The sequence below is a fragment of the Borostomias antarcticus genome, assembly GCF_949987555.1.
Source record: "Borostomias antarcticus genome assembly, chromosome: 5".
Taxonomy (NCBI): domain Eukaryota; kingdom Metazoa; phylum Chordata; class Actinopteri; order Stomiiformes; family Stomiidae; genus Borostomias; species Borostomias antarcticus.
The window spans coordinates 26,334,213-26,356,712 of NC_140238.1; the positions used below are offsets into that span (position 1 = coordinate 26,334,213).

The following is a 22,500-nucleotide window of genomic DNA, read 5'->3' on the forward strand; positions in this document are numbered from 1 at the left end:
GTTGGCTGTCGCCGTGACTGACCAGATGTAGTATTATGGAGCTGGCGGGGGAGGTTGTCACAGAGATTACAATTTTATGGAAGGAATGATCATAATGGAGTGATCCATGAAGTGGTAGTATTATGAGGTATGGAAGGTTGTCATAGAGATGATTGCTGTTCGTATGGAATGGCATAACAATAATCATCGTAATACACTGCATTCATATACAGTATGTAGTGCATGTCCTGATGCCCAAAGCAAAGCAATCATGGTGGATGTTGCGGCGATGATGGTTTCTGTAGCCATCCTAGATAGATGTGAGTGTTGTCCAGTGAGTCTGTGGGTATGTCTCCTACAGGAACCCCAGTGTGTCTAAGGGCGCATTCATACTCTATGCAAGCTACGCTTCTGTAGCGCAAGCTACTTAAAGGGCAATGCTCGTTTTTGACAACCTGGACCTTATTTACGACATATTATAAGAAGTTTGACTCACCGAGATCACTTTTGTGTAGTTCGGAGGCCTGTAGAAGAAATTTTAAATCCAGCGCGAGCCAGTATATCCATGTAATGATGGTGATCGGGGCACCGAGAATGCAGTTTCTCAAAATCTATTTTCGGCCGCTAAACGGTTGTTTTCATCAATCAGATTGGATGAATCGACAGTTGAGATTCCTCAATGCGAGGCATTGTTGTGGTTTTCAAATACGGGGTCTTTAGCCTCTGTAATATGATCTTTACACGCCTTTCCCCACTTGCTCCAGCACGCATGCGCACAGGCCAGCGCGCAGACTGGCTATTCTCCGGCTCACATTCTCTGCGCTATGATCGGATTGTTGCTGACGAATGACGACGACAATATTCTCGGCACCAACAACGATCGTAGCGCAGAGAATGTGAGCCGGAGAATAGCCAGTCTGCGCGCTGGCCTGTGCGCATGCGTGCTGGAGCAAGTGGGGAAAGGCGTGTAAAGATCATATTACAGAGGGTGTGATCTCGGTGAGTCAAACTTCTTATAATATGTCGTAAATAAGGTCCAGGTCGTCAAAAACGAGCATTGCCCTTTAAGGCCTCTCAGGAGGCACCAATAGCACCAATAATATCAACAGACTAAACATCATCAATAATATCAACTGACTTAAGGAAACAGTAGCCATGACGACATGGTACATCTGTGTTGCCGTGGGGATCAGTCTGCCCCAAGGGCAACGATCTGTGTGTCTGAAATGAGGTACAGAAATAATTTAGGATGTAAGTCACCATTTGACATATAGGATGTTATCCCCTGTGACCTCATCTGGCCCTTGTCTAGGGCCAGGCCTGGGCTGGGCTGAGAGGTGCTCCGGCCCCTCACACGGCCCTCTGGGATACCAGGATGTGTTTGTTGTGCTGGAGCCTCTTGATGCTTCATCATCCAAGGCACAAAAACATTGCGTACGGCAGCCCTAGCCCTGACTACTCGACCAGTGAATATTGCGCACCAGTGTGGTGCCGCAGTGCTCACACCCGCCTCATCGATCCGCCTATCAATGAAGCCTTGCGCATCGTGACAGGATGCCTGCGTCCCACTCCTGTGGACAAGCTTCCATCCAGCCCGCTGGCCTCCGCCGCACAGGAACCACAGCACGTCTCGCCTGCCGGGCTGTGGAGCCTAACCACCTGCTCCACGACAGGCTCGCTGTAACAGTGGAGCCCCCCTGGCATCTCAAGTCGAGACACCCTTTTGTGCCTGACGCACGGGATCTCCTGCAGCAATGCAGAGATCTTAACATCAGCGAGGCAGGATGGGCGGACCACACCTGGTGTACGGAGTAGGAGGCGAACACCTCCAGACTCTGTGATTTCATCCCGGCCACCGGTCCTTCCCCTACCGGGATGGACTCACCCAGACCGGTGTGGGTGAGGCTTAACTGCCTCCGGACCGCCGTCGGACACTTCCTCTCATCGATGGCACAGATGGAGCCTGGCATCCTGAGCGGCATGCGAGTGTGGCGCCGAGGAACAAACCACGACCACATCATCCAGGACTGTCCGATATATCGGACACCCAACGGAATGTGTGGCCTGACGGTCGTGGATGACGAAACGGTGATGCGGCACCTGGAGGTGTGCCCTGAGCCTGGGGGGAGAGGACGAATCAACAAACCTACCCAAATGAAGAAGAAGAAGAATTATCCAAAGGCTGCAGGGTTACAAAAGATGGACAAGAGGGGTGAAATGTTGTATCTGGACAAGAGGGATGAAATGTTGTATTTTAAATGTAAATGGTAGAGAGAAGATGAGAAGAACATGGGCTGGGCAACACACATACCCTACCAAATGAAGAAGAAGAAGAATCATCCAAAGGCTGCAGGGTTACAAAAGATGGACAAGAGGGGTGAAATGTTGTATCTGGACAAGAGGGATGAAATGTTGTATCTGGACAAGAGGGATGAAATGTTGTATTTTAAATGTAAATGGTAGAGAGAAGATGAGAAGAACATGGGCTGGGCAACACACATACAGGAACAATCACACAAATCACACACACACACACACACACACACACACACACACACACACACACACTCCCAGAAGAAAACTCATAAGGGTACTAGGGCAGTGCAGACAACACAGTACCAGCACAGTACCAGCACAAGCAGACGCTGGCATGGTCACACAGTACCAGCACAAGCAGACGCTGGCATGGTCACACAGTACCAGCACAAGCAGACGCTGGCATGGTCACACAGTACCAGCACAAGCAGACGCTGGCATGGTCACACAGTACCAGCACAAGCAGACGCTGGCATGGTCACACAGTACCAGCACAAGCAGACGCTGGCATGGTCACACAGTACCAGCACAAGCAGACGCTGGCATGGTCACACAGTACCAGCACAAGCAGACGCTGGCATGGTCACACAGTACCAGCACAAGCAGACGCTGGCATGGTCACACAGTACCAGCACAAGCAGATGCTGGCATGGTCACACAGTACCAGCACAAGCAGACGCTGGCATGGTCACACAGCCACGCCAAGGGATACAATTTGGCAGCTGTGGGGTCTAATAGAGAAGCGAACAGGGAGACAGTAGCGGGCAGCTGCGGGCCTGCTTAGGCTCACTAACTGGCAGCTGCATCCATCCCGAGCGAACCTGGGTGCGAGTGCTGAGCCTGCAGCTGGGTGGGGGTGGTGGGGGGTGGGGTGGTAGGGATTTTGGGGTGGAGAGAGTCAACATCAGAAAACCCTGGGTTCCACTTCTGCTGTGGTATAAGTTCATTGGCTAGTAAATGTCTCTATGGTAGATTGAAGATTTCATAATCCGTTATGCTGTAAGAGTGCGGCCTGGATGTCTCAAGGTTTGTGAGGTATGTTGAGACCTCTTCCAGCACAAAAGACAGATCCTAGTTAAGTTTTCCTGAATTGAATGGTGGTGATTCCTGAACCAGTAAGGTTTTCCTGAATTTAATGGTGATGGTTTTTTTTTATATGACATTTTTATATGGAAATTCATTGATATATGAATTTCTCATTCTTATCTGAATTCTACTTGGTTGTCATTTAAGATTTCGCAATGTCAAAAAAGTGTGTGAAGAGGAGTGGTAGAATTGAACTGAACTAGTATTAATGTCTCTGTGGTAGATTCAAGATTTCATAATTCTTATTCTAGGAGTGCTGCCTGGATGTCTGAAGGTTTGTGACCAAGCTGATTAACAAGTTGTTCAGACCAGAGATGCCACATATTCTGATCATTTGTAATAAGACTCACAACACTCATTCTCTGAAACAAGGCTTTCAAAGATCTTTTTATTCTTTCGGATGATTCCTTTGGAGAAAACTACATTTCCCTGACACTGCTGCACCCCTCCCTTAGTGAGCAGTGGGGAGGTGGTGAGGTGAATTATTGATCCAGAAAGACCAGGCACCGGAGAACTGTCGGTTCCATCACCTCATAAAGAAAAGACAAAGACAGAGGGAGATAGAGATGAGAAAGGTGTGTGTGTGTGCGTGCTCAGAATGTGTGTGTGCGTGTTCAGAATGTATGTGTGCGTGTTCAGAATGTATGTGTGCGTGTTCAGAATGTGTGTGCGTGTTCAGAATATGTGTGTATGTGTACAGAATGTGTGTGTGCATGTTCAGAATGTGTGTGTGCGTGTTCAGAATGTGTGTTTGCGTGTTCAGAATGTGTGTATGTGTACAGAATGATTAAACTGGTCTGCCTGGGGATTAGGGACAGCCTGCTGAGCTTCATGTGTCACCAAGGGACTGAGATAATATGAATGGAGCAGACACACACTCACACACACACACTAACACACACACACACACACGCCCGTACACACACGTGCACACACGCGCGTGTGCGTGCACAGCCTCTAGCACAGTCCCACTGTGCTAGAGGGCTAATCTCTATTTTTGTTTGAGAAAGTTTTTCCGGTGCAGCTCACACCTCCCACTCACCCCTAGCCGTGGACACACACCACCCATGGGACGTCGGGGTGACTCATCATCGGGTGTGGGAGGGGCCCCGAATCTCTACACCAACCCGCCTCTGGCCCAAAACAAGCTGGGGCTTGGTGGGGGGGAGGGCGGGGGGTTGTACAAACACAAAACATCACTGTTGTGTGTACATACAGTACTATATGTATATATAGCTCCGTGATTGGGGGCATATCAAACCTAACCCTCCGTGACAGTGGGTTGACTCACATACACTACAGACAGCACACTTGAACGTCATGGACAGGCTCCGTTTCTGATACGTACAGTGAGTGTGTTTGTTGGATGACGCGTTGTGTGGTATACTTTCATCCTAAATACAGAAAAGAGCTACACCGGATCACCAGCGCGGGATGACGCATGTATGCATTTACATGTACGCAGCGGACAGAAGCTGAGCTCTACAGTAGCTTGTCAGCATGCTCCATCATGGCTTGGTTGTCTAATAGTGGTGGATTGTGAGCAGACAGCTGGAGTTTAGTGATGATCCTCATTAAGGTCCTGTGTAGAGTCCAGCTGAGAGCAGAAGGATCCTCTGTGGGTACCCCCGCACACACTGCCTCAGAATCCAGCCATGTCATAGAGGTGGTTCCTGTTGCCTTCGGTCCACAGGAAAAGCCCTTCTTGGTCTAAGGGTAAATAAATACTAACTCAGCTGTCGGTCGCTCAACGGTCAGCTGTAACCGTGCAGAGCACCATCGACGAACCTTTAGACCAGAGGTGAAAACTAACGTCCCATTTAAGGACACATGCATGCACAAGGCTCTCAGAGGAAGTGCATCAATTCTTAGAGGAAATACTGTGGTCCTGCTCCAGGAGAAATACAGACATCTTTGTTTAAAGTGGAATTATGTTTTCATTAAAGTTAAGCTCCTTTACATCTGTGATCATAACTTGTGTTTACTGAATAACAGTCTCAATCAATCTGAGAGGAGCAGCTCTGAAGCTTAACTCAGCGTAAAAATCTCCCTCTAAATCGTTCCTCTCTTTCGCTGAATGGTTTAAATGTGCAAATGTAGCTACTTATGGTATTGAGTATTTGTCTCTTTAAATTAGTTGTTGTTGTTTGCGGAAACAAAAGTTGCCCCAAGGTATTTCCCCAACGTTCCCCTAACTCGTTAGCTTCCTGTAAGGTGAGGCGCCTGATTGGTAGCCCTGGAGGCCAGACTTCCTCGCAAGAAAAATATCTTTTTAGATATCTTTTGAGATACAGTCTGGACTTCCAGCCGCCCAGAACCATCTCAGCGGGCAGGAGTACTTGCCTTTACTCCTTCAGCCAGCGTAAGGAAATGTTTGCCAAATCCAGTCAGAACAATGACGAAAAGGTCTTATCCTCCAAGAAACTCCCCTTGTGCATACTCTTGTTCTTGTTTAATTGCTGCTATTGAGTCTGTTTCTGCAATACTGCATTCATGGCTGTGTTTATTCTTCTAACCTTAACGTTACAGAAGAGTTGCTTCTGGAGACTGTTTGGCCAGCGGCCTGTATTTCATTTTCACGCATCAACTACGAGAACCAATCAGGTGCTGCGTCCCCACTGGGGTGCAGAGCAGCAGTTAGAACGCAATCCCTGATTGGCCCGTTTGTTTTGTAATTTCTGGAAGTGGATGTGGGTGGGGAGAAGTCCAGACTGATCCGTGGAGAGCAGAATGTGAGCTCAGGTAACGAAGATGGCGACACCAGGCTGCCTAACTGCGGTGTGAAGAAGCGTTGCCCTCCGTCCGCTTAGACCCGTACTCTATCTTAGGACATTCTTAATAATTACTTTACTCACTTGTGACGGTTTAATTAACACCCGAGTGCTAAATCTCCCCTCTGAGAGGACATGCTGTGCTAGCCTCAGCACGATTTAGGATAATCTTTTTCTATAAACGAGGAAATGATCACTGATTGTGAACACCAAAGGAATGCGTTCAGGCTGAAAAGATTGCGCGGGGAGAGAATATGGAATTGCAATTCAATGCAATTACCGTCCATATTTAATTGCTTCGCAGGAAGGTTTACTGGTGGCTTATGAGGTCGTTCAATTTGTAACCACCATCACTTTGAGCACCTCAGTAGGTGCTGCGTTTGATTTACACGCGTTGGCTCACCTCAGATGTCACCCGGCGAGAAGCAGGGATGAAGTCTCCCCTCTGCTACTCTGACACCGGTAGTGTCACACATCTGAACCACCAGCGAAGCATCGTTTGGTGGGGAATTAGAACCATAATACCCCTGAGAAAGTCCCAGAATGTTGATGAAGTTCCAGAACCTTCTCACCAAGCCCCCCCCATTCTCCTCTCCTGGGACTGGAACTTTTCCCTGCTTTGTGCTGACACACTGCTGCTGATGAGGGTTTGCAGAAAGAAAGAAAAAAAGGAAAACTTTACGGTTATATTTTATTCATTAATCAATTCATTTCCTCTCCTCTTGTATTACTGTGCACCGATACATTTCTTGGTAATTACACTGCAAAAGAGCTTCAACACACCCAGAGCCAAAAACACAGAACACCTCGAACACAGAAACGCTGGGTTTTAACACAGAAACACCGGGCTTTAACACAGAAACACCGGGCTTTAACACAGAAACACCGGGCTTTAACACAGAAACACTGGGCTTTAACACAGATGAACAACAAAGCAACTAGTAGGTGAAAGTAAGCAAACTGGAACAATCAGAGAGAGAGAGAGAGAGAGAGAGAGAGAGAGAGAGAGAGAGAGACGTCTGTGTGTGTGTGTTTGTGGTAGAGAACATCTTCCTCTAGCAAAGCTTCACTGGTCACCTGGAGACGCCATCTGAGAAATCTCAGAGATGTCCCCTGGTCCAACAGTCACCATGCAACGATGAAATGGCTTGTTTTTAAATCCCGGGGTCTCAGAGAGAAGCTTTGCATTCCTCTCCAACTACTTGACACAAGAGGAGCCACTGGAGTGCTGGAGCTTGGCTCCCTTTTGGAACGTTGCTTGTGGAGAGCGGGGGATTGAAATGAAAACCAAAGTCCTGTCAAGAACTCAGACGCCTGTTTGAAGAGCTCTGGCTGAATCTCTGCGGATGCTTATCATAAAAGGGCAAGATACCCGCGGAGGAACCTGTGGTGCTATCTGGATTTGGATAGGCCAGGAGCGTTTGGCGTTCGCCGCTCACTGTGCAAACGTTTCCTTGGGCTCCTCCAGTTGTCCTTGTATTGAGGCCCAAGAGGATGAGGGGGGAGGGAGGAAGGAGAAACGTTGACAGGGAGTTGGAGTGTTCCCACATCAGATCACATCTCCTCTACTCATGCACTGGATGCCTGGATGGCTGTGAGATGGGACCTGGTCCTTGGGGGCCAGAGAACTGGGGGAGGAGAGGGGGAGGAGAGAGGGAGGGAGGGGGAGGAGAGAGGGAGGAGAGAGGGAGGAGAGGGGGAGGAGAGAGAGAGAAGAGAGGGAGGAGAGGGGGAGGAGAGAGAGAGAAGAGAGGGAGGAGAGGGGGAGGAGAGAGGGAGGAGAGAGGGAGGAGAGAGGGAGGAGAGGAGGAGGAGAGAGGGAGAAGAGAGGGAGGAGAGGAGGCGGACAGAGGGAGGATAGGGGGGAGAGAGGGAGGAGAGAGGGAGGAGAGGAGGAGGAGAGAGGGAGGAGAGGAGGAGGAGAGAGGGAGGAGAGAGGGAGGAGAGAGGGAGGGAGGAGAGGGGGAGTAGAGAGGGAGGAGAGAGGAAAGAGAGAGGGAGGAGAGGAGAGGGGGAGGAGAGAGGGAGGATAGTGGGAGGAGAGGGGGGACAGAGGGAGGAGAGAGGGAGGAGAGAGGGATGAGCGAGGGAGAAGAGGGGGAGAAGAGGGGGAGGGGAGGGCTGGAGGGAGGCGAGGGAGGGGGAAAGGAACGGCTCGTACTCAACAATAACAGTCCCTCCAGCCCTGCCTGTGAGACGGAGAAGCAGAGAGAGGGAGGGAGGTGATGAAATCAAGAGAGAGATGGAGAGAGAGAGATGGAGAGAGAGAGGGATGGAGAGAGAGATGGAGAGAGAGAGAGAGAGAGGGTGGGGGGGTGGACAGTGATGGGGGGTTGGGGAATATACACATGCCAAGGGGAGGGTAAATGAAATAGAAGGAGTGAAATGAAAAGGGACAGAAGAAGAGGGTGTGAATCACTGGTGATGGAATTAGATTAGGAGTGTGTGTGTAGGATGTGTGAGTTGGTGAGTGCGCGTGTTGTTGTGCATGTGTGTGGGCAAGTGTGTGTGTGTGTGTGTGTGTGTGTGTGAGTTGAAGGAACATATGCTTTGAGGGGACAGCAGTGAGAACCCCCCAGTGAAGCATGCATAGATGGATGAGGACAGGAGAGATGGAGGACTCCTCTGTGGCCTCCAGGACATTGTCCTTGTGTGTCCCCCGCCTGTCAATCAGCCGGTCGCCACGGCAGCGTTGTTAGCCCTCCTCCCCCGCCCCAGCGTTGTAGCAGCGATGAACATGCCGGGGGGCTGTCACGGCCTGTACCGGTTCAAACCGCCCGCTAGGCTCCAGCACCACCACCACCGTGTTCCATCAGTGTTCTCTCTAGGCCACTCACCCTGTAGAAGGAGGCGTGCGAGAGGGGGAGGGAGGGAGAGGTGGAGAGAGGGTGAGAGGGATGGATGGAGGGAGAGATGGAGGGGGGAGGGATGGATGGAGGGAGAGATGGAGGGAGGGAGAGAGGGAGGGAGATATAGAGGGAGGGACGAGGGAGAGATAGAGGGAGGGATGGAGAGAGGGAAAGAGAGAGGGAGGGAGGGAGAGATTGAGGGAGGGAGAGAGAGATGGAGGGAGAGAGGGAGAGATAGAGGGATGGAGGGAGGGAGAGAGAGATGGAGGGAGGAAGAGATAGAGGGATGGGGGAGGGAGAGATTGAGGGAGGGAGAGATTGCGGGAGAGAGAGAGATATTGAGGGAGGGAGAGAGGGAGAGATAGAGGGATGGGGGAAGGGGAGATAGAGGGAGGGAGAGATTGTGGGAGAGAGAGATGGAGGGAGAGATAGAGGGATGGAGGGAGAGAGATGGAGCGGGGGTGGATGGAGGGAGGGAGGGCTCTCTCTCTCTAATCAGTGCCTCAGGTTAAGATAAGGACGACCCTGCCTATGCGTTTATCTCTGGAAAGATCGTCTAGTGTTCTAGAACCATCATATTATTTTCATCTTTGATCTGTTCGGATGTTCAAGATGTTCCGGGGTGTTCTAGGACATCACAGAGGTAGCCTGTGATAAGCACTGAGATATGAGTAATACTGCTCTAATTCTCCACCTGTTTATCTAACTAACCCACTCTTACTCACTCTCTCTCTCTCTCTCTCCCTCTCTCTCCCCCTCTCCCCTCCCTCCCTCCCTGCAGGACTCTGACGGAGCTGTTGAAGCAGCCGGGGGAGGTGGGCGGGGTGGACGGGACCGGGGGTCGCCACCCCATCGGCACCAACGGCATCTCAGGCCGGCCCCTGCGCGGCGCCAGCGGTGAGTCTCACAGACGGACCACCAGGGGTCGCGTCAGGGGTCAAATAGCATTCGAAGTTCTCCTCGAAAGGTCTCAGGGTCGGCCGAGACGCCGGTGCCAGACGCGGGCTGGATTTGCGCTGTTTGGAATTCCCAGCATGACGGCAGAGCCCAGTCAAGCGTCGCTAATGTATAAATGATTTTGAAATACCACCCGACCCGGGTCTGCTGGGAGGTTGGTGCTTGTTTGTGCTGGATTTCAGAATCCAGTCGGAGCACATATCCTGTTCTGGAAGCTCTTCACAGGCACTCTCATCAGTGGCTTTCTACCATAACACTCAATATGTTAAACAGGGCACGAGTAAGGCACTCAGTAATCAGGATAGGGCCTTTGTCTATTCACACACAAGAAGAAGAAGAAGAAGAAGAAGAAGAAGAAGAAGAAGAAGAAGAAGAAGAAGAAGAAGAAGAAGAAGAAGAAGAAGAAGGCTTTATTTGTCATAGAACTGACACTCCTACACACACATCCAAAGGGCAACATGAACACACACACACACACACACACACACACACCCTTGTTATTGCGCTGGGGGGTGGGTCTGCTGTGGCCCCCTCTGTGGTTGAGTGGAGGCACAGGGACAGGCCGGTCATATTTAATTAAGGTTTAATTATCCATGTTCCGGTGTAGGACCTGCTGATAGTACATCCCTCCCTCCATCTGTCCACAAATGAGATGTTCTCAAAGCCCATTGACACCCATTCCTTCACATGACAGAAGAACAGAAACACACACACACACACACACACACACACTACTTTCATCTCTCTCACACACACACACACACACACACACACACTACTTTCATCTTCACTATATTGCAGGCAAGTTATCTTGTCCTCACGTTCAACTCCTTCTGTGACTATTATTATAGAGCTTCCTACAAACTATTTTTTCTCTTGCCAAATAATCACCTCCCTCTCTCTCTCTCTCTCTATCACACACACACACACACACACACACACACACACACACACACACACACACACACACACACACACACACACACACACACACACACACACACAGAAACACACACACTTTCTCTCTTTCCTGTGTTAGAGGGAGGCATCGGGTATCAAATGAGTGTTTAATTAAGTGCTCATTACCTCCGGAGGGCTGACACAGCAGGACAGGGAGGCCTGTCAGTATCCGTGCCCCCCACCCCCCCCCCCCCCCTCCCCCCGCCCTCTCCTGCCCCCACCCCCCCCCTCCCTCCTCTCCTGCCCCCCCCCCTCCCCCTCCACACCTCCGCAGGTCCGGACACACAGCCTGCCATCACCCTCATGGGTCTTTATTAAAAACCACAGACCAGGGAGGGAGGGGGGAGGCGTTACATATAGAGGGTGGGGGGGTCAGGAGATGGAGGGAGAGAGGAGAAGAGTAGAGTAGCCAGGGAACCTGCGGCATACATGGAAAGATTAAGCGAATAGAATAGACCTTTATTGAGCCATTTGCAGGGAGGGGAAGGGGGAGGGGGGAGGAGGAAGGAGGTGGAAGGATGGGGGAGGGGGAGGGGGGGAGAAAGAGTGATGAGAGAGAGAGAGAGAGAGAGAATAAAAGACTGAAAGACAAAGAAGAAAGCGGGGGAGGGGCAGGAGCAGGAGGAGTGATAGATGAGGTTAAAAGACACATAACAATAACACAGCCCATAAGAGAGAGAGATGGAGAGGGAGATGGGGAGAGAGAGAGATGGAGAGGGAGAGGGGGAGAGAGAGAGATGGAGAGAGAGGGGAAGAGAGAGATGGAGAGGGAGAGGGGGAGAGAGAGAGATGGAGAGGGAGAGGGGGAGAGAGAGAGATGGAGAGGGAGATGGGGAGAGAGAGATGGAGAGGGAGGGGAAGAGAGAGCTGAAGAGAGGGAGAGAGAGAGAGTGATCAGCATGTGACATTGTGGCAAATGAACTTTTAAAGAGAGGACATACAGGTGTTATCTATCTACTGTATAGAGTCTGATGACAGTGGATTGCCGAGGGTTCCACACACACACGCACACACACGCACACACACACACACACACACACACATACACACACACACACACGCACACACACACACGCACACACACATACACTCTCTTGGCTTCATCTGACATGATCCGGATAAGAAAGACTGCTGCTACTGGAGACTGCAGCAGAGTGTGACGAGGGGGGTTAGGAGAAGTAGATGAACTTGGCACTGTGTGTGGTTGTGTGAGTGTGTGTGTGTGTGTGTTTTGATTGTTTGTTTGTAGAGTGTACAGTTTGTGTGTATTTAAGTGTATGTGACGGTATATGTGTACTGTGTGTGTATATGTGCTCATAAGAAAGAGAGAGAGAGTGTGTGTGTACATATGAGAGTGTGCACGTGTGTGTGTACATAGGAGTGTGTGTGTGTGTGTGAGTGCGCGCACGTGGGTGTTTGCGTGTGTGTGTGTACATAGGACAGTGTGCGTGCGTGTATATGCACGCGTGGGTGTGTGTGTGTGTGTGTGTGTGTGCGCGTAGGTGTTTGTGTGTGTGTGTGTGTGTGTCTGTGTGTAGGAACACGCTGCTGGCAGCGAGAGGGCCAGTTGGACAGTGTTCCCCTGGTGTGGACAGCTGCCCTGAGGACGGCCAGTCAGCTCGCAGAGAACAGAACCGTACATGTTCCACTGCTACACATAGAGATGGAGGGAGAGGAAGACAGATGGAGAGGTGTACAGAGAAAGAGTGAGGGAGAGAGAGAGAGAGAGAGAGAGAGAGAGAGAGAGATAGAGAGAGAGAGAAGAAAATAAAGTGTAACATGGGGTTAGTGCCAAATGAGGAAATGAAGCAAATTAGAGTCAGAAAGGAGGAGTGAAATGTTAAAGCATGTTAAAGGGTGACGTGTCTGTGTCAGATGACAGGGGAAAGGAAAGAAAGAAAGAGAGAGAGAGAGAGAGAGGAAGAGAGGGAGAGAGAGAGAGAGAGAGAGAGAGAGGGAGAGAGAGAGGGGAGAGAGAGAGAGAGAGAGAGAGGGAGAGAGAGAGAGAGAGAGAGGGAGAGAGGGAGAGAGAGAGAGAGAGAGAGAGGGAGAGAGAGAGGGAGAGAGAGGGAGAGAGAGAGGGAGAGAGAGAGAGAGAGGGAGAGAGGGAGAGAGAAAGAGAGAGAGAGAGATAAGCGCTAATCCTACTCCCAGTGGTTCTCTGCAGTTCTTTAACTGTCTTGCAGTTCGGGACCACGGACAGCTCTATGTTAGACTCCAGTACTGCTGGAGTACTCAGGCAGTAGACTGCCAATGGTAGACTAACATTAGAGCTGTAGACTGCAGAGTGAATGGTAGACTAACATTAGAGCTGTAGACTGCAGAGTGAATGGTAGACTAACCTTAAAATACTATACTGGAGCAATAACCTGTTCCGACTCTTTACTGACTGTCGCTTCTGAATCCGGCCACCATGCGCCCGTGTCTTTGCTATCAGGCCTGTGTGACAGTGATAAGACATGCGCCTGCAGTGTTCAGCACCGCGGACTGCGTCACTAGTCAACGCTGCTCACCCAGCTGTGAACTACGACCTGCTCTACATCTGCTCTATGGCTCCGACTCTGTACTGGTTCCGGTCAGCAGGTGTTCCCCTCTCAGCATTGACGTGATCTAGGTCCACGATCACAACACGACTGCAGTTGAAGGTTAATATGGTTCCACCGTGGAGGACGCTTATGCTGAGTCGGCTAGTTCTCTCAGGTGCTGTAACCTTCAAATATCAACAACCTGCAGTTTCACAGCAGATTGCTCCTCCTTTATGATTTCCTGGCTGGGTGGACTGAGAGAAGAGAGAGAGAGTGTGTGTGTGTGTGTGTGTGTGTGTAGTTTTCTCCATTGGCACTGTTTCGGCTTTCTTTGTAGAGTACACAGGGGTTTTCACTGGCGGAGCTGGTGTGATTTGCATGTTGCTGCAGTGCCTGACAGAGAGGGAGCGAGATAGCATCAGTGTGACATTGGAATCAAAACAAAGAAACGAGCGTTAAGGGAGCAACAGAGGGGGTGTTAAGTGAAAAAGACATAGACGAGGTTGAGTGTGTGTGCGTGCGTGCGTGCTCATGCATGCATATGTGTGTGTGTACATGGCACACAGCTGTGCTATTTTCCTTCCCATGCATTCTCACTGCGCTAATCATCCACATGGGGCCAGTGCCAATTACAGGCATACTGTGCTCATGTAGGCGACACCACCAGCCACTGAGGGTGAGAGAACGAGATGGATGGAGAGAGGCTGGTGTCGTGTGTGAAACAGAGAGGAAGACAGAGGTAAGGGGTCTGCTATGGGAATAACAGGCACACTGCAAATACATTATGCACACAGACACTTGACAAAGATGTATGTGTTTAGGTTTTGCTGGGTGTTACAGACACATGATCTATCTCTCTCTCTCTCTATATATATATATATATATATATATACTGTATATATATATATATACATAGTAGCATAGTAGCATAGTATATATATATATATATATTATATATATATATATATATATGCAATATACTATATCCTATATACAGGTATATATATATATATATATATATATATATATATATATACTATACTATATTATATATTATATACTATATATATATACAACATGGGAATACTAATTATATGGGTCAGCTGTAGCTCAGGAGGTAGAGCGGATGGTCCAATGATCGTAGGGTTGGCGGTTCAAGACACTGATCCCCTAATTGCTCCCAATGAGCAGGCTAGCACCTTGCATTGCAGCTGCCACCATTGGTGTGTGAATGTGCTGGATAAAAGCGCTACTGTATATAAATGCAGTCCATTTACCATACAGTATATCAGTATTCATTCTCAGGTTATGTGTTAGTGGGCATGCCAGCCCACTGTAGCTCTACCTGTTTCACCAGCATGGGAATCTGGCACCGCTTTGAGTGAGGGACACCCTAGTCTACATCTCTCTCTCTCTGTGTTGTCTTTATCTGATGTTTATCTGATGTTATTGTCGTTGCTGTTGTGTTGAGACGTGCGTCTGCTTGTGTGAGTATGCAGAGCCAAATGAGGCAGAAGAGTTTGATCACTCCGCGTCCTCCCAAACGACGCCAATGCCCTTCCATCGACCCCTCCAGCTGTTTGTTTTTTTACCAGCACAGAACACCCTCACATCCCCCCTTCCTCACACCCCCCCCCCGCCAGCGTACCTTTCCCCACCCTCCGGGTGTATTCATGAAGCAAGAGACCCCCACATCTCCCTCCTCTCCTCTCTCTCACCTAAACTCTCTCCCTTCCTTCACAACCCGCCCAGCTGTCTCTGGTAACACGCTCTCCTCCTCGCCAACGTGCTCCCTGTCCTCGCCTCCCCCTCAGCCCCGCCCCCTCAGCCCCTCCCCCTCAGCCCCGCCCCCCTAGCTCCTCCACTGAGACGGCCGTGTCCACAAAGCCAAAGACCTCCCTCTGCCTCCCAGACCCCCTCCGCCCTACCCAAGGTCGACCGCAGAGAGAGAGAGAGATAGAAAGAGAGAGAGAGAGAGAGAGAATTACAGAATTATTATTAGCCACATGTCTGGCTGCCACCTAGGGCTTTGCAGCACCGCTAAGACGGACTGGACCGCACCAGACGCCGGGGAGCCTGTTCTGGGTCCTGAGCTCTCTGGGGCTGAGCTGGGGATTAGGCTGGTGGTGCTGGCTGGTCCTGGATCAGCCCGGGGGGGTCGCTCCCCTGTAAAGAGTGACAGTTATACGGCGGAGCTGCCGCTGCGGAGCGTTGGGGGGGGTGGGCGAGGGGGGAGGGGGGTGATCTCACGTCGGGGTCCTCCCAGTCAGTCGTCTGAAGGACGCGGCCCCGCCCCCCCCCCCCCCTTCCCGCCTGGAGCTGACGGACCGGGCGCGGCGATGTGGACGGACGACGGGCGCGGGGTCGTTACGATCAAGACAGAAACGACGCCTCGGTAGCCTTCCACCCAGCTACACCCCCTCCTCGTCCGACCCTCTGTCCTCCTCCCCCTTCTATCCCCCTCCCCCTTTCTCCTCCCTTCCAACCAACCGCCCCGTCCAGCTCAACAGTTATGGATTGATCCAGTCTACAGCCTGACCTTAACAAGGACCCCCGATGGAGGAGGATGGATGGAGGCTGAGAGAAAGAAATGAAAGTGCGGTGGTTGTGTGTGTGTACTGTATGTATGTGTGTGTGTGTGTGTGGGTGTGTGTGTTGTGCGGGGGCTAGGCGGGAGTGAGCGAGTTGGGGGGGCCGGGGGGGTGGAGGGTGATGGTGGGATATGGTCGATGCGGGGCGTATCTGCGCGTGGCTGATAGCGGAGCTATAGGCCTGGGCTGAGCCCCTGGGAGAGATACGCGTGTGGCTGTACATTAAATGAGCGGGATTAGCCCCGGCTACCCGGACACCGATATCAGGATGGCCGAGAGCGGATCTGGCTCCATTGTGGCGCTGTTATTCTGCCATGATGAGGCTCTAACCCTCTCATCAGTGAGCTGAGAGGGACAGAGAGGAGCCGGCACAGCTTCACACCTAGGTGGAGTAGCGTGGGCAAATGAGGTTTAATACTTGTGGGCTGCACTTCATTTAAGCTACTCAGTACAGTAGAACCGGTGGAAGTCTGAGGTAAACCGCTGGCCAGTCAGTTCTGGGTACATGAACGTTCTCTGTCTCGTTATCAAACTGTATGTTAAGAATCAGAATCAGAGAATTTGTTTTATTGCCACGCAGTTTTTCGACGTACTAGGAATTTGCGTTCGGTTGTGACGCATAACGCGGAGACAACATTGGACAGGGTGCGGGGACGAGACAGGACTGTGCAAAGACAGGACAATGCAAAGAGCGAGTACAAAATGCTAGTGCAAAAAAAGATAAGCTAAGAAAAAGAACACTATAAGAAATATAGTGCAGTCAGTCATACAGTGAGTGAGTAGAGTGTAATGTAAGTGTGTGTGTGGTGCGTCCTATACAGTACATTCAGGTCAAGTGCAAATGTGTGTAGGCATTATCAAATTATACAAAACCACTTATGAGCCCCTCATGAGAGTAGAGCTTCACAAAGGCCTGAGCTCTCCAGATAATGACCTCTATTGTGTGTGAAGGTCACTCCTGCTCAGAGCCGTAATAGGTCCGGCCGGCCATGCCGCGCTCGCTGTGTTGATAATTAACCCACAGCGTCTGATGGGAATCAATCCCAGAACGACATGTAGCGGAGGTGGTTTGGCCCGTGAGCCTGACGAAGGCCTCGGCAGCAGGAGGGTAACCTCTCGGTCTAAGGGTTGGCTGTCGGGTTAGCGTGCGGGAGTGGGAGTTGATCGCCAGACACATAAGCCGATTGGAATTCAGGTTTACTCCACACTGCATGTACAGTAGAGTCTTTGGCATTTGCTCAACAGTGACATTGACTTTTCATTCTCATGCCAGGCTTACTGTATTATTCAGGAGTCTGAGGGGCCTACGTGTCAAAACACATCGGGCCGGTGCCGACAGAGACGGCTGTGAAGAGAAAGAGAGGCGCTGGTGTCAGAAAGAGGCCAGGGTCTAAAGTGACGCCCCGACAGCGTGATGTTCAGCCAGACAGAGCTCCTACCCTCACTCTGCTGCATTGCTGAGGACAGGCCTGGAGTCTGGTAATCAGAGAGCCATACGAGTATTCGAGGAGCTGGTGCTTAGAGATGGGAGAGAGTGAGAGATAGACTAAGGGCTGATTCATGCTCTGCGTAGGCCACACTGACGCGGCTGTGACTGGCTCTACACAAGCGCTCGCAGGAAGTTACGATTTTATCCACGACACGTCGCTACGCAAGGTCAAACACACCTTGCGTAGCGTTAGGTAGCTGGCACTAGCCTAGCTGGCGTAGATTATGAATCCACCCTAACGCCAGGCGCACACTACAGGATTTAGGGGCTGATTTATCCAATCTGACAATCGGAGGAGAAATGTTGGTCGGTACCGAGGTTTGGCCCAGATTATCTTGTAATGTGAGGGGTTTACAGATCCAATCTTAAACCTCCAGATTGTCTCGCAGAGACAAACTTGTTTGATGTTTAGATTATTACGTCACTACTTTACAAGCGAGGCAGTGGTTTGTTGCTCCCTCGGGGACGATGATATCCTGTAGTGTGTGATGAGCCTTTATTTTCCAATCTTGTTGTGTGCACTTGTTTAAGATTCGCGAGAACATCTGATTCTCCTCATGTGCATGACGCAACCCGATTTCGAAATTGGTGTAGTGTGAGCCCGGATTTAGAGGTAAAGAGAGAAAGAGAGAGAGAGAGAGAGAGGGAGAGAAAGAGAGAGACAGAGCGGGAGAGAGAGAGAGAGAGAGAGAGAGAGACCTCCCTAGCGGTAACGGTATTGATCTTGGCGACAGCGCCTGGAGAGGCATGGGCATAAAGTCGGCGCTGACACGAAGATCGCGTTGGGGGATCAAAGGGGGGTCTGTCTGACGAAGGCTGGGTGCACTTCCTGCTCGGCTAGCCAGGAGCGCTGATCACACGGCACGTCAGGGAATTTGACATCTCAATCATCCACAGCATCACCTCACACAGGGGGGTGGGGTGGGGGGGGGGGGTAGAGGGAGAGAAAGGAGGATTCGAGCAAAAGGCATTGAGAGAGAGAGAGAGAGAGAGAGAGAAAGAGAGGGAACAAAAAAAGAGATCAGTGTGCCAGATGAAAAAGCTGCCGCTCCAGAGAGTGTGTGCGCATGTATGTGTGTGTGTGTGGGGGGGGTGATAGAGGGGGGTGTTGGAGAGGTGACAGGGGGAGGTGAGAAACAAAGTGGATCTAAGAAATGAAATTGGGAGGAAAATAGAAATAAAGTGAGAGAGATGAGGAGAAGCAGAGGAGACACAGGATCAAGAAAAGGGAGACTGAACGATGAGATTGAGGCGGAATGGAGGGTCAGGAAGGACATGAGTGTGTGTGTGTGTGTGTGTGTGTGTGTGTGTGTGTGTGTGTGTGTGTGTGTGTGTGTGTGTGAGAGAGAGAGAGAGAGAGAGAGAGAGAGAGAGAGAGAGGATTTGTTTGTATTCATAGGGCATTTAGCCAAATGAGGGGAAGGGACATTACAGCATCATTGTTCAATCTTGTGGAGAAGCAGACACCTTTGAACCTCTTCCACTTATATTCATACCACACCCTCTCTCTCTCCCTCTCCTTGTATCTCTCTCTCTCTCTCTCTCTCCTCGTATCTCTCTCTTGCTCTCTCTCTCTGTCATCCTGTCTTTGCTGCCTTGGCAGCTTAAAATGTCATTGGACAGCTTACATGTGGTGGGCGCAGGGTGAGCAAAATGTCAAGCATGTTAAAGAATGACATATATGTCATTTGCTGGGTGTGTGTTCATGTGTGAGAGCGTCAACTTGCCATGCATGTCCAGCATGTCGCTGTGTAGAGTCGGTAGCATTCATCCAATCGGGTGAGCGTGTGCATCTGTGTGATACTGTAGCATGCAGAGGTGAATCACTGATTTAAAAGTGTAACCACCCCCACCTTGGCACAATGAAGTCACACAAACAGCCCGGCCACTGCTGCTGCAACTGAACAGATCACAAACCACGCCAACAAAGGAATGCAATTAAGGAAGTTTACTGGATTGGTGAACAAAACGAATGGTTGACAATAATTGGATGAATTAATTAATTAATGAGCTGAGATAGTGTATAGAGGCAGGAGACTCTGGGTGTGGTAGATTAGCCCTTTTGGTTTCTCTGCCAGGCTTCCTGGAGCTCAGCAGACCCTCACATGGTACCTGGATAGCAGATAGAGCAGCAGGAGAGCAGATGAGAAGAAGAGGAGGAGAAGAGGAGGAGAAGAGGAGGAGGAGGAGAAGAACTGGCTGCTGAGCTGCCCCGATGTCAAAGAACCCACAAATAAGAGCCTTAGGGAGAAGAGAGGGAGGGAAGGAGAGAGAGAGAGAGAAAAAAAAACATGTACTGTGGAAAGTGGTGTGAGTGCAAATCCCCCTCCTCAACTTTCCATTGAACTGTAGGGAAAGATGAAAGACGTAGAGCAAAGAATGTAAAGAGAGAAGCAGAAGCGAGGATCTTCCCACCCCCCCACCCCCCACTCTCCACCAGTCTGTCGTCGCCTGCTTTTCTCGAGGGAGAGGAGGAAGGCGCGCACCCCGACAGGGGGGACGGAGACATGGAGAGAGAGAGGGTGATCGTTATCCACCGTGACAGGGGAGCATCTGGACCGGGGTGATGTACGTTCCTCTCAAGTCTTCCCCTCTCCTCTGAACATCTCTCTTAGCCATCTGGCCTTCCCTTCCCCTACGTGCAGTCTGTTTCCCTCTCCTTTTCATTCTCCCAACGCGTCGTTTCTTCGCATGCTATTATACCTTTCTCTCACGATGCGCTTCTCCTTCTCCCCCCTGTCTCTACCCCTCCCACTCCCCCCCCCTGTCTCTACCCCTCCCACTCCCCCCCCCCCCCCTCTCCTTCTCCCCCCAGACGGTGGGAGGCTGAACAGTGTGGCATAACAGCCAATTAGAAATCTGCGTGGGAGCTTGTTAAGCCACCCCCCCCCCCTCCCGCCCCACACACACACACACACACACACCCCTGGTTCCCGCGGCTTAGTGACCCACTCTGACACCATACAAATCAGGTTATAGCCAGAACGTACCAAGTCAGGCGCAGAAATAGGGGTGGGGGAGTGCTAGAGAGTGGGCGATTTGAAGGTCAAGAAAGACTGGCGCTGTCTGTTAATGCGTCTGCACTGCATCAATCATAGTTAGCGACGGTGGGCGGTCATGTGTGTGTGTGTGTGTGTGTGTGTGTGTGTGTGTGTGTGTGTGTGTGTGTGTGTGTGTGTCTGTGTGTGTGTGTCCGCATGCACGCACAATAGAGAAAGTCCTTTGATTCATATTATTGTGAGAATATGAAGATATGTGATGCCTCTCTTTATGTGAAACATTTCACCATTTGACAGCTGGACAGCTTCATTATGTTGAGTGACTTATAATGAAAATAGTAGTCGCTCCAAAACATTTTGAAATGGCCTGAGGGCGGTATTGACGCTGAGGTAGTTAAGGTAGTGATGTCATTACAGTAGCTGAGCACTTCTCTGACTGCTCTGCGCATAAAGATGCATGTATAATCCTCTGGTGGGCACACACACACACACGCATGGTACACACACACACACACACACACACACACACGCATGCATGCACACACACACACACACACACACAGACACACACACAAACACACACCCACACACACCCACACTAGGGGGATAGCATGATGGAGTGTGCTTGTGCCTCCTGCCTCATCTGATCCTGGCACGTTGCCTATAAAATCACATTATGCTGTAAGGCTGTGACAACTAAGCAGTTACAGTTAGGCAGACTGAGGCTGAGGGTTGGAGGTGTGCTAGCAGGTTTAGAACTGGAGGTGTGCTAGCAGGCTTAGAATTGGAGGTGTGCTAGCAGGCTTAGAATTGGAGGTGTGCTAGCAGGCTTAGAACTGGAGGTGTGCTAGCAGGTTTAGAACTGGAGGTGTGCTAGCAGGTTTAGAACTGGAGGTGTGCTAGCAGGTTTAGAACTGGAGGTGTGCTAGCAGGCTTAGAACTGGAGGTGTGCTAGCAGGTTTAGAACTGGAGGTGTGCTAGCAGGTTTAGAACTGGAGGTGTGCTAGCAGGATTAGAACTGGAGGTGTGTTAGCAGGTTTAGAACTGGAGGTGTGCTAGCAGGCTTAGAACTGGAGGTGTGCTAGCAGGATTAGACCTGGAGGTGTGCTAGCAGGCTTAGAACTGGAGGTGTGCTAGCAGGCTTAGAACTGGAGGTGTGTTAGCAGGTTTAGAACTGGAGGTGTGTTAGCAGGTTTAGAACTGGAGGTGTGCTAGCAGGTTTAGAACTGGAGGTGTGCTAGCAGGCTTAGAACTGGAGGTGTGCTAGCAGGCTTAGAACTGGAGGTGTGCTAGCAGGCTTAGAACTGGAGGTGTGCTAGCAGGTTTAGAACTGGAGGTGTGCTAGCAGGTTTAGAGCTGGAGGTGTGCTAGCAGGATTAGAACTGGAGGTGTGTTAGCAGGTTTAGAACTGGAGGTGTGCTAGCAGGTTTAGAACTGGAGGTGTGCTAGCAGGTTTAGAACTGGAGGTGTGCTAGCAGGCTTAGAACTGGAGGTGTGCTAGCAGGCTTAGAACTGGAGGTGTGCTAGCAGGCTTAGAACTGGAGGTGTGCTAGCAGGCTTAGAACTGGAGGTGTGCTAGCAGGTTTAGAACTGGAGGTGTGCTAGCAGGTTTAGAACTGGAGGTGTGCTAGCAGGTTTAGAACTGGAGGTGTGCTAGCAGGTTTAGAACTGGAGGTGTGTTAGCAGGATTAGAACTGGAGGTGTGTTAGCAGGATTAGAACTGGAGGTGTGTTAGCAGGATTAGAACTGGAGGTGTGTTAGCAGGTTTAGAACTGGAGGTGTGCTAGCAGGATTAAAACTGGAGGTGTGCTAGCAGGATTAGAACTGGAGGTGTGTTAGCAGGATTAGAACTGGAGGTGTGTTAGCAGGATTAGAACTGGAGGTGTGCTAGCAGGTTTAGAACTGGAGGTGTGCTAGCAGGATTAGAACTGGAGGTGTGCTACTGTAGCATCTTAGAACTGGAGGTGTGCTAGCAGGA

The 22,500-nt window shown here is 50.6% G+C and overlaps 1 protein-coding gene across 1 annotated transcript in view; it reads left to right on the forward strand.

Annotated features, from left to right (window-relative positions):
- The window catches only part of LOC311309546 (protein shisa-8), a gene marked incomplete at both ends in the record, with an annotated part of 78,204 nt that overhangs the window by 25,040 nt on the left and 30,664 nt on the right, over positions 1-22,500 (forward strand). The window contains one exon of the mRNA XM_084438874.1: positions 9,783-9,898. Coding sequence (XP_084295000.1) covers positions 9,783-9,898 — 116 coding nt within the window. The remainder of the gene's footprint in view (positions 1-9,782; positions 9,899-22,500) is intronic.